The 12,368-nt window shown below is 39.0% G+C and overlaps 1 protein-coding gene across 1 annotated transcript in view; it reads right to left on the bottom strand.

Annotated features, from left to right (window-relative positions):
• Window positions 1–3,895: 3,895 nt before the first annotated feature.
• Window positions 3,896–12,368, bottom strand: part of EIF3H (eukaryotic translation initiation factor 3 subunit H) — an 86,600-nt gene continuing 78,127 nt past the window's right edge. The window contains exons 6-8 of the mRNA XM_064646358.1: window positions 9,539–9,659; window positions 6,187–6,319; window positions 3,896–4,158 (exon numbers count right to left, since the gene is read on the bottom strand). Of these exons, the coding sequence (XP_064502428.1) occupies window positions 4,061–4,158; window positions 6,187–6,319; window positions 9,539–9,659 (352 nt within the window). The 3' untranslated portion in view covers window positions 3,896–4,060. The remainder of the gene's footprint in view (window positions 4,159–6,186; window positions 6,320–9,538; window positions 9,660–12,368) is intronic.

The raw sequence follows: 12,368 nt of genomic DNA, 5'->3' as shown, positions 1-12,368 counted from the left end.
TTGCTTAAAAATCAACAAGCTGTGGGCAAAATCCGAAGAAAATTAAAAAGGAGCATAAAATCCAAGGGAAGAAAACGCACAGGCATGGAAAATCATGAGGGACATATCTCTCACCCCAGGGCTGTCAAACCAGATGAGAAGCAGTTCTACAGAGAGCAATTCAATTCCTCTTACTGCACACACTGCACATATTTTGGCTGGTGATATTATTTGCATCACCAGCTCCTAATGACATCTTAACAGAGCACCCGGAGTCCTCTGACTGTCAAGTGAGAGCCATTAAATAGTGCTTGCTTCTTAAAGATACCTCAGATTGTCACCAGTGATTTGTCATAGCAGATATTTGTCAGAAGGCAAAAAATCGGGCAATACCGACCAACAAGAACGTGCTCAGAAATTTACAAAGTATAAAGAGCATAAACACCAAGATGTTAGAGGTTCTTTACAACTGCTACTGGTTGCCAATGCCAATCCCACCCAATGTCCTTGTTAGCATCAAAAATGACATCCGCAATCTCACCCAGACCTTCTCTACTCTGTCCTCTGTGCAAGTGCTTAGATCTGCACAACCATTACCCATCTTCATCTGGCAGTACCTTATAGCCACACTGGTCAGCTTGGCACACATGTCCAGACTTTGGCAGGATGTGCAGGAGTAGAAATTAAGCCTCCAAAATGTTGTAAGCATTTTGGGGAACAGCATGTGGAGCTGAGAAGAAAAAGTACACGATAACCTGTGTAGAAGGTGGGAGAGCAGCCCAGGTTTCCTCTATGTGGGCAGTCAGCAGCAGAACACTTTACAATTTAGATGGAGTTTGGTTCAACTTTGAGAACACCGGAAATAGCGCATCGTATCGTGGTGCCAAGACAGTGTCACACCAAGTATCTTTGGATTACAGAAGAACTCTCCCATTTAGTTTCATTTTCCATAAATATTAATGTTAAGGACTAGATTCTGACAACAGCTGTGGCAATTAACCGTATCTGAGGAATTACTTATTTTTTCAGTTAAACCAATAGATGATCCAAAGTTTAGCATCTTCTCCTATAGCCTGTCCTGAAGACAACCCGGGCTGCCTGTACAAGCAGACGTTTCAGACTGTTAGAAAGGCTGAGATTAACCTATTCCACTTTGTGTTGTGATCGAGGAGGAGCACACCATTACTGTGACTACCTCAAACTATTGGAGCAGTAACTTTCTAACTCTTTATGGACCAAGTTGCACCCACCCCACCCTTCACCAGCAAAGCCTTTGTTTTGTCTACACATGAAAAGGACACTGGGAGAGGAGCACCCCCCTGGCACTGTGCCCTGAGCTAGTGCTGTGGTTAAGGGAGATGGCACTTCACATCCCACATTGGCTCAAATTATCAGTACAATTAGACATTTCACAAGTAGCAGTGAAACAGAGACAGTAAATCTCACAGTGAAATTAGAGCTATATGGGTGAAGATCTCAAGTACTGAACTAGAAGAAATGCTGTTCTTCTTCAGCATAAAAACTAAGATAATTGTCACCCTTATTCTCCTTTCAGACCTCGCTTTTGAAAGACTTACACTACATCTCTTAGAGAGCCTGTAAGACTCATGCCAATTACAGCTGAATTCCAAAGTAACATTTTCTCTTACAAGAATTGCAGTTCTGCACAAATAAAAACCAATTACAAATCAGTTAACACAAACCTGCATGGTTAGGAGCCTGACAGGAGAGACGATGGCTTGATGCAGACTGTGTGTATAGTCACCAAAGGGAAGGCTTTCCCTCACATGTGCATTTTGTCTCGTGTTTGTATGTCTGTTACCTGTGGACACTTAATGGAGATGGAACCACAGGGTAGAGGCCTTGCTTGCCTCTGCAATTGCTTGCTGACCAAAAAGAAGTTCTAAATTTTTAGACGTAATTTTCAGAGACGCTCACATCACTTCATTTGCACTGTTTTACAGAAAAGCCTTTTACAAACAAGGAAGGAGAAAATATAGGTAAGGGTATGGTAATTAGAAATAACACTTCTTATGGTGAATGAGCTGCCAGCTCACTCGCATTAGGAAAAGAACATGTAAAAGCGAATTTCCAGAAATACAGAAATAGTGGGGAAAGCCCACACTTAATCCAGCACAAAGACATAGTCCTATTCCCATTAATTTTTAATCTCCACAGATGTTGGTTCTCATTTATAGATCAACACCTTCAACTAACTCCACCTCCTCTGCTCAGGCAGGCTTCCTCTAATTATTTCCACCATGATAGAAGACCAAAGTGTGATTCAGAACAGAACAGTCAAATCCTCTGCAAAGTCTACTTACACCTCACCTACTTTTGTATCTTAGTTCCCTGTCCAATTCCGGTCTGTGCCTTTAGAAGTCAAAAGTCTCTACTGAAGTCTTCCTTACGTCTTCATGGACTTTAACTGACATTTAGCACATTCAATCCGGTCAAATAAAATCCACTGATCTTGTTAAACTCCAGCACAGAAGAATATTACTGCCCTCCTTCTCACATTTACATCCTCAATCTTAAGGAACTAACTCAAAACACACAGCTAGTTTTTAACCTATTCCAAGTATTTATTTTGCTAACACCTCCTTTGCAGACCTCCTAGTACATATAATGTTACTGCTGCTTCTTTCTATGCACAGTCACTACAGAGTCAATCTTCTATTCCCAGTTATCCAGAAGATAGTTTTTTCTCTCTCAAATGTCTCAGCCTAATTATCTGCTCCTACTTCTGTTCCCTGGTGGTTATTTTGGTGCTACAGAAAACTAGAAATATTAACACAATTTGAATATTTTTTTGTATAGGAAATGAAACTTAATCATGTGGCACTGTAACAGGATACTTAAGTAATCTTGGATTTCAGAGAAGTTCACTGTATGAAAGCTGACACAAAAAAGGTGCCCAAACTTTCTAAAGTAAAAGATCAGCCTGGCAATTTGCCAGATACATGAGGACTGAACAAATTTTGCATCCATATCTACATAAATACTGCAATCACTATAGTTTAGATTGGAAAAGAGTAAGTTCTTAGTCTAAACTCCAGTTTTCACACAGTTCTGACTTTCCGAAGTATTCACCTGAGAGGCTGAAATACTCCATGCTAGGACCAAATCACACTTCTTCAGCCATTTTAGGCTGAAAGACACGCAAGAAAGAGCTCAAGAGGGGAAAAAAAAGAGGAAATCAATGACAGTAACATGTGTGAGTTTCCACGTACTAAACCTTTAAATTAACTTTCTTGTTAAAAAGATAAGTGGCCTGAGGTCAGGAATAAAGGCTCATCCAGATGGCAAAGCTACTGCAGGTGCTGCCCATTTACACTACACTGGCTGCTCCAGGTTGGTTATTTCTGCACTTTCCACCACAAACAATTCAGCAGCACCACTGGGTTGCACAGAATCGTTTAGGCTGGAAAAGACCTTTAAGATCACTAAGTCCAATCATTAACTGGTTTTCATTCCAATTTTTGACTCGAGATTCTGATTTTGACTCAGTTGGTGGTAGCAAGAGAATATGAGAACCCAGCATAGCACAGTATGGTGGGAACCAGTCTCCACATCACACTGGTTTTGTATGGTCTGAATGTGAAGCTCTGTGAAACATGGAAGGACCATTGCACCAGACTGTCCAAACAGATTAAAACAAAAATGAGCAATTGTCCCTAGTCTCTAGCAAGTTACAGTTGTAACTTCCCAACAAAAACGGGGAAATCTTAAATTTCTTCTGTAAGTCAGCTATACTGAAGATTTGCAATATTTGTTTTTATTTCTGACTCCAAATTAAATAAAACCTGTATTATTTACTATGACTAAACATGAATAACTGCCAAACATTTATAAAACCTGAGTGACCATAGAAAATTCCAGTTCGATAGAGCCACCAAGCAAGGAAACACTCAAATATCATTAAAATTTGCCTTTATTTTTCTTACACGAGAATTCTACACAAACCAAGGTGACTCTGTTTTATAAGACTCTCTTTCCAATTTAATAAATTTTCAAGATGATCATGAACAGTGTAAAGTCGTAAATAACTTTTCCTGTTGAGGACTACAGCAAAGTTTCTTCAGTTGTTGTAATCCTGGAGAGCCTGAGCCATGAAAAGCTTGCCCAGGTTCTGTGCATTAAACTCCTTAATATTCTGGCAGTAGGTATTAATTTGACCTGTCAAAAAGAAAGAAGAGTAAACCCTTGTCAGTTTTGAAATTTAGAAAAACTGCCTAGAACACCATTTTTCAAAAGCAAAATGAATGTGAATCATTGAGGATTTATAGAAAGAAGCAACCAAAACTGCTCAACTACTCTACACATAGGAATTTTACATTTTCAGGATTCCCAAACAAGTTTGGGAAGAAGAAGAAACTAAATCAGGAGAACAGGTTAACTGGTATGCTCAGAAAACCCCTCAATCTTCCTACAATATTACATACAATTTCTGAAAATACATAGGACAATAAAAAGAATAAACAATTTTTGCCGCTGCACGGAAAGCTCAATCACATTAATTCCTCAATTTAGATGCTCTAAAAATACTACGAGATTGAATTTCAGTTCTGTTCTTATGTATCTGCTGTCCCTGTTAAAATATTTGTAAAAAATATTTTTCTGCAGCAGACTGAAAATTGTGGTACTCCTGACATTCTGCTAGCCTTTTTTTCCACCTAACATTTCACTTTATTCACTATTTCAAGATTCATCAGGGTACGAAGATTTGTTGGTGTTTTACAAATCAAACATGCCCATCAAAGCATTTTTATACTCTTACAGCTACAAGTTATTTCCCTTGTTAACTAGGAAAAGCAAAACATGAAGCCAGTTTAATCAAAATTCAGGCTGTTGAGAAGGCCAATAAACGCTCAATGTAATGCTCTTTTTGAAAAGTCTTTAAATGCCTCAGAGACAAAAGAGCTAAGTTTTATTCTTTATCCACAAACTTTACTTCATCTAAGCTGAAGTGTATGCTTTCAATTCTTCCCCTGACTATAGGAAAAGAACAAAGAAAGTGCTCTGGCTGAAAACTGTTTTTTCCTTTAAGTATAATAGTTTTCAATTCCTTCTCTTGTAAGAGATGATTCATCTTAAGCTATCACTTTCATAAAACACACATGTACACACATACACACGGCCATTGCATTAATAAGCTATGCTAGACCTGAGTGTTTAAATACTTTAATGGTGCTAGGATTCAGTAACTGGTAAAAACTATCAAAACAATACCTTTTTTTTTTAAAGACTCTGTGAGGAATAATAAATCAAGAATATTATTTCTTCTAAAAGCAGCCCTTATTAGTAGCATGAAAGTATTAAATATTAAAATAATAATCTTTTTGTCACTTCAGAATTTAAGACTGGTAACTCAAATGAATTTTTTTTTTTTAACATCAAAGCACTCTTTGCTGTACAGTATATTACCAGGATTTTGGTTTAATTTTATCTAAGTACAAAACAAGGTAATAGATATCTGATCCAAATAGCCTGCTTGGTTAAACAATTTGCTTTCTCATGACATTGTCCAATTTTATTTTACTCAGTAGGGCATCTAGGTTGTCTGCTGTCTGTTGACACTGTGAAGTCCCAGTATTTTTACCTTTCCATGAGGCACTGACTGTGGCTATGCCCAGCAAACAGGAAATTGGGAGGTGGTACCTACACCTATCTATGCTTTGTTCCCATTTATATTTTCATTCCCTTGGGGTCCAAGATGATGGGGATAGTTTCCCTATATCTCTGGCCATATAAATCAACGAAATTATCCTCATTCTACTTGAAATTAAAAGCAAAACTGTCTCAGCTGCTGCAACAGCCAGTTCAAACCTAGAAATGTTATCAGTAACTTAGGGCTGCAGTCAACTGCTCTGAATCAGAAGTTCCAGCCCCAACAGCTTATTCCTGCCTGTACAGCTCCTGCCTGAACTTCTGGAGCTCAGGGAGGGGCCGGGGCATGAGTGCAGGTAGCAGCTACACCCACTCACGTAGAAAGCCTGCCCTGTGGGCATTTCTCCATCTCTCCTTTAAAATCCCAAATTTAACACATCAAGGACAGTATTTGGAAAGCTACCAATGCCACAATATCACACCATAATGGCAAAGGTAATGAAAAATAAAGATGCTTTCAAAGGATACAACTGCATTTTTTCCTTAAGCTAACATTCACATATGAAAAGATGAGTTGAAAACGCTGCTAAACATCACCTGCAATAAGGAGTGACTCCATTCTTGGAGGTGGCTGTGGTGGTTTGAACAGTTTATTGATGTCCTCCTCAGGAAGAGGGGGTTCTCCTCGACTTTGACGCTGTATATTTTCTTGCTGACGTCTCTGCTGGTACTGAAAATAAAGCAACAGGTTCAGAAGGCAGCAGGATTTCCAAAGCTGCAAAAAGTTTTTCTTTCCAGGTGCTTTTTACTAACCAGCAAGTATGCTTTAAAAATTACTGGCACCTTAAATAACAGAGGTGCTGCAGAACTATGAGGTACTGAGGTGGTGGGGTAATGCTGTGTCTGATGGAAAGAATACAGCATGATAGATAAAGGCCTCCATTGCCCCACAGAGAAAAGCACGGTATGGAATATGGTAGGTATGAGAAACCATTACCTCAGATAGTTATATAAACAAGAAATTTTCCATTTTATGCAAGTTAAAGGTCAAAACAATATTAATGTGAAAGGGGAAGCACACTTGATTAAATAAGGTATTTTAAGCCAAAAAATATTAATTCTAAACTGAGAACGAAGTGGTGACTGAAACCAAGCACAATGATTTATTTCTCTATTCCAGTTATTTAGATATTCTGCCACTTCAATGCCATTTCTTTGTGGGTTACTAGAGGATATACTAGAGTAGCAGTTTGTAGAAATTATTATGCTATATATAAAAAAAAAAAATTTGTTTTCACTGCTTCTCTTTCCCATATAGATTACTTAAACTTTACAAAAATTGAAGCAGACCATTTCTGCAGCTTTTGGATAAACATTTGTTCTTGCAGAAGTACACAAATCTGAAAACATGTATATGAGATTTCATACTGTATGTCACAGCATGAACTAGTTATAAGGTTTGTCTTCAAAGCCCTCATATTCAACGCACACACACACAAATCTTTATTTTAATGGGGCAGAGAGCACAGAGTGTTTTCTCTCACTTAAATGTATCTGTGATTTTGTGAGTTTGAAAACAGTTCTTACTTGGTGGCACATAATCAAATGAAGTAATTTTTTTCCAGTAGTAGTGACAAATACATGTTTTCAGACAATGTTAAAAATAAAATCTTAAATGCCCATATTTGTATGTGAATTGCATGTAGATTCTTCTTTCTTTGCATTACCCCATTCACTTCTCAGCAGTCTGCCTATTATTCTTTATTGAAACAGCTTGCTCTTAATCACAATTGCTCCATTTCAAAAATGAAGTTACAACCACTAACTATGCCACAATGAGCCACTACTAAAGCAGCTATAGTTAGTAAAGAAATTGAGACACCATGGAACCTACTTTGCTCTGCTTTTCAAAATAAATAGATCCCCTTGTTATTAACAAAAACCTTTGAAGTAGATGCCATCTTTCTATTCAAATTAGGCAGTAAAGGAAAACAAATTTTCTGAAGATAACATGCATGAAGCTTCTATGTCCCCAGGAATTACAAAGCCAGGAGAGATCACTGATCATGTGCTGCTTCCCTGAAGTATTCCCTGTCCAAGCTTCACTTTACTTAAGTGAAAAAAGGCAATTTTGACTTTAAAATAGTAAGTGATGAAGCATTTCACATGAGCCACAGGTGTTCTTTTTAATAATAACTTACTTTGTGTGGCAATACCTGCAATATTTTATCTTAGAAGTGGTCTGGCCAATTTTCAGTTGGCCAATATTGAATCTTGTCATATCTCTGTCTGCTAGATTAAAGAGTTCAAATTTATTTTTCATGCAGGTATTTCTTGAGTAAGCAAGTAATTTGTTAACTTATCATGTAATGTGAGTTGTGTTCACCGAGATCTGCTCTCCAGGCTCTTAAATCATTCTCATAGTGCTTTTTTCCAATTTACCACCATTCTTCTATAGTTAGACACAGCATTGCTTTATCAAAGGCTGCAACAGCAAAGAAAGTAATAATGTCTCCAAATCATAGCACAGCTAAGGTTGGAAGGGACCTCTGGAGGTCACCTTGTCCAACCCCTCTGCTTAAGCAGGGCCACCTAGAGCTGTTCTCCGTACTCAAGGTTCTCTAATCAGACTGCTTTGGATTTTAAAGAGGCCCTTTGGCACCAGAAATTAAAAGTCAGCATCACCCAATCAGTATTATTATCTACTGATACAAAACATAATTAAATGTTCTTTCCAATCAGAGAACAGGCCGCTGTCTTCACAGTCCACTGGATTACATTTCTTTATTTCTAGATACATGACTAGATACATTACGTGTGATGGAACTAAAACACAATTTGTTTTGGAACAAAGCTTGTACTTTCACCTCTTTCATTTACTGAATGTCTGATCCCTGTGTCTATAGTGTATTTATAAATTATTTTGGTTTATCATAAATCATTAATACACACGTAAAATTGCAAAGAAAGCCAAATTCATACTATATGTCACTAGAAGTGAAATCTAGAACATTTTATAAATCTTCTTGTATAGGGTTTGTGCAGCAAGGTTTGGTAGCAGGGGGGCTACAGGGATGGATTCTGTGAAAGATTGCCAGAAGCTTCCACCATGTCCAACAGAGCCAACACTAGCTCGCTCTGAGATGGACCTACCACTGGCCAAAGCTGAGCCCAACAGCAACACTGACAGCACCTCTGAGATAAAACATTTAAGAAGGGGGGAAATAAAGCCCTCATAATGGCAGCTGAGAGAGGGCAATGAGAGTGTGTGAGAGAAACAGCCCTACAGACACCAAGGTCAGTGAGGAAGGAGTGGGAGAAGCTGCTCCAGGCACCAGAGCTAAGATTCCCCTGCAGCTCGTGGTAAAGACAATGGTGAAGCAGCTGTGCCCCTGCAGCTCATGGAGCAGGGGACGAGTGTGAGAAGTCCTACCCCTGAAGAGGAAGAAGTGGTAGAGACAATGTGTGATCAACTGACCCCAGCCCCCGTTCCCAACCCCTTGTGCTGCTGAGGGGAAAAAGGAGAGAAAATAGGGAGTGAAGTTGAGCCCATGAAGAAGGGAAGGGTTGGGGGGAAGGTGTTTTAATATTTGGGTTTATTTCTCATCACCCTACTCTGATTTGACTGGTAATAAAGTAATTTCCCCAAATTGAGCCCGTTTTGCCCGTGACAGTAACAGCTACATGATCGCTCCCTGTCTTCATATTGATTTCTGGGAGTTTCCTTGTATTTTTTCTTCCCTGCCCAGTTGAGGAGGGGAGCGATAAAGTGGCCTTCCAGGACATTTGGCACCCAGCTAGGGTCAACCCACCTCATGACTTAATAGGTATGTTTTTGTATGAATTTTATCTTGCTTAGATTCCAATTCATCTGTCTTGGATAACACTACCCAAAACATATCTTGTGGAAAAAAAAATGCTCTGATTCAGGTTTTTCCATGTTACCAACCTGATGTTTCTGCTGCTGCTGTTTGCTTACATTCCTCAGGTACGTATTGTATTTAACAATGTCTTGGCTCATCTCATCCACTCTGTCCATCAGTAGCTGCAGACTCTTCCCAAGGTGATTACTGAAATACAAGAAACATTCATGAAAGATTAAATTTACTATTAAAAAAGAAGTTTTAGAATTTAAAAGCCATTCTGTCATTTACCATCATTTTTGCACTAATGGTACTGTTTGCAAATCCTTAAACTCCTTATCTTTGTTCATATACTTATCTGATGATACTTTACATGGCATCTCCTCCTCTAGCATCTTTGCCTTGTTGCAAATACCATATTTAAGTGTTTTGGTCTTTCCAGGAACCTCTCAGTAATGAAAAAACAATGCCTTGAATGAATTTAAAGTTATTACAGATGCAGGTCATACGTTTGAAAGAAAAAGTCTGATGCTTTTGTGACATGCAACCCAAACAATATTCCAGGAGATGTGTTCAAAGAGTTTGGTTTCGAATTACTACTTATTTACAAGGTTTTTCACAGATTTTTAACTATCTCTGCAGAGAACTTCTTGAGAACTGCATCTCATTAACTAGTATATCAAACCACGCCTGAAGTTCAGCAGACATTGCCTGATGTTAGCCGTTGAAAGGGAGAGTTGCATCCAGTCCAGCCAGCTCCACATTCCATACCAACATGGAAGCAGCAAGGCTGGGCGCGTCCAGTTCCAGTTATGCGATCTACTGCCTTGGCCAGACAAATGCAGTCTGTTAAACAACTTTTATTGTTACCATTTTTAGCAATGGATTCAGTATTTTGCAGGAATGTTCAACTCAAGGTATAGCTTCCAAGTCAAAGTTTTGGAAGTTTTTAGGTTGGTGCCCATGGAGACAGTATTCATCCCAAATTGTGTTTACAGGGTAGAGCAGCAAAGAAGGACACTTTCTGCTCTCTATCGATCCCTTTGATCAGAAGCTAGTTTGTTGGCTCTGAGCTAAGCCTTAGCCAGTACTACTTGGCTAAAGGCCAACAATTCAAAAAGCTAAACTCCACCCTTCTCTTCCTCACTACAATTCATGAGAGTTTCTTTCCAATAAAAAAGTTTGGTGCACTTCAATGTCAGAATCATATCCTTCAGTCACTGTTTCTCTGTGTTATCTGAGATTCTTTCTGCCTTTCACAATGCATTCCTGCCATCCTACAGCCTACAGACTGGGGAGACTCTAACTGGAATACAAAGGCACAAAGCTAAAGGGAACCATACGTAATATTACACACATCCCTTTTTAAGTGTAAGTTATTCCCCAAATCCATAGAACTCATAGCTGGAGACAGAAGCTGGTAATGTAGTGAGGCAGTAGGATACCTGCTGAGATCGAAGCTGGAGGCACCCTTATCTCAGTGCTAGGACAGCTGTTTCACTCACTGAGCTCCCTGCTCACTGAACAAAGGGCTGCATCAGTAACTTCAGACCACAATTTATTTACAAGCCAGAGTTAGATCTCAGTTGTGCACAGGGGCAGATGGTGAGGAGGATTTCAGCTACACAGCAGCAAGAAAGGCGCCACTATAATAATTATTTTTAAACTTCTTGGGGGTTTTTTGGTTGAACACTTCAAGAACATGGTATTTAGAACTGTGGAATATTGCCATGGCTAGGGGCGTGCATGTTTCCAGTTTTTTACAGAGTTTATATTACACGGAGCTTGTGTTAGAACTGGCTATTATCAGAAATGCCTGTGTAGGTACACACTAAAGGCCTTGTGGGGTATGTGCACATCAGAAATACATAATTATTTTACAGATAGTGTCCATGTGAAATATAGTTGGTTACAAAGAATATGTTTTATATGAATCTCTTTGGGACCAGCTTAGTACAGCAGAATACAGAAACAGAGAGTTATTGTTAGAAGTTGCAGTAATACAGTGTTTGCTCTCATTGCCAGGGAAACAAAAAGCTAAAAACAGATAACTTAAACAGATGTGAACTGAGACATGAAGTGATAAGTATGCTGCAAATACGGGACCAGCTTTTTCCTCAGCTCTCATGTGGTTGATACCCCTTTTTGCTCCATTTCTTAAAAAAAAAAAAATAGAAAGACCAATAGCAAGTAATTTGTAAAAACGTATATATACAATGTTTAACCAAGTTTTACTCAGCTGGAGTTTATTCTGGTGGTATTCAGAAAGTTAGATCACATTGCTCCAGCCCATAACACTCACCATACACTTAATTAGCCCAAGAGTCCTCTAGGTACCTCCTTACCTTGCAGCAGATCTCAAGGATCACATTACTAGGTACCTCTGTGTATCAATGCAATTTAAAAAAAATTAAAATATATGTATTTTAAAAAGGGGTGCCAGTAAATGCTGTTCACAGGCTCATCAAGACTCACTTCCCCACAGGGCTCTGTGATAGTCAAATGTAGACAATGTGGAGCTCAGCACTTGGCTTTGTTGTTGTTCTGGGGGCATCAGTAATAAAGAACCTGCAATTTCAGTGGATGCATTTCAGTCAGCAGACTCAGCAAAGGAGTCGATTAAATTGAGTTTACATTTAAATTAGTGAGTAGTGTAGACCAACAGAAGCAGATCTATAAAGCAAAACAGCTGGTGTTGAGAAACCAATGGCCATGGTACATGTGTCTCGGGGGGCTCTTATCACTACTTCTGACACGGTCCAGTGATCTGGAAGTGGCTGAAGCACAGTAATTATCTTCCTAATGCCTCTTTTCAGTTTAGTTTCATCTGAAACAAGTCAGGTCTCAGATCACCCAGTGGTGATGATCTGAGCACACTCTTGAGCTGAACTAGAAGACAGCTCCACCCTAAGATAG

This window comes from Pseudopipra pipra, chromosome 1, assembly GCF_036250125.1.
Source record: "Pseudopipra pipra isolate bDixPip1 chromosome 1, bDixPip1.hap1, whole genome shotgun sequence".
In the NCBI taxonomy this organism is placed as follows: domain Eukaryota; kingdom Metazoa; phylum Chordata; class Aves; order Passeriformes; family Pipridae; genus Pseudopipra; species Pseudopipra pipra.
The sequence above is the reverse complement of the archived record's forward strand: the minus strand, read 5'-3'. Positions and strand labels throughout refer to the sequence as shown.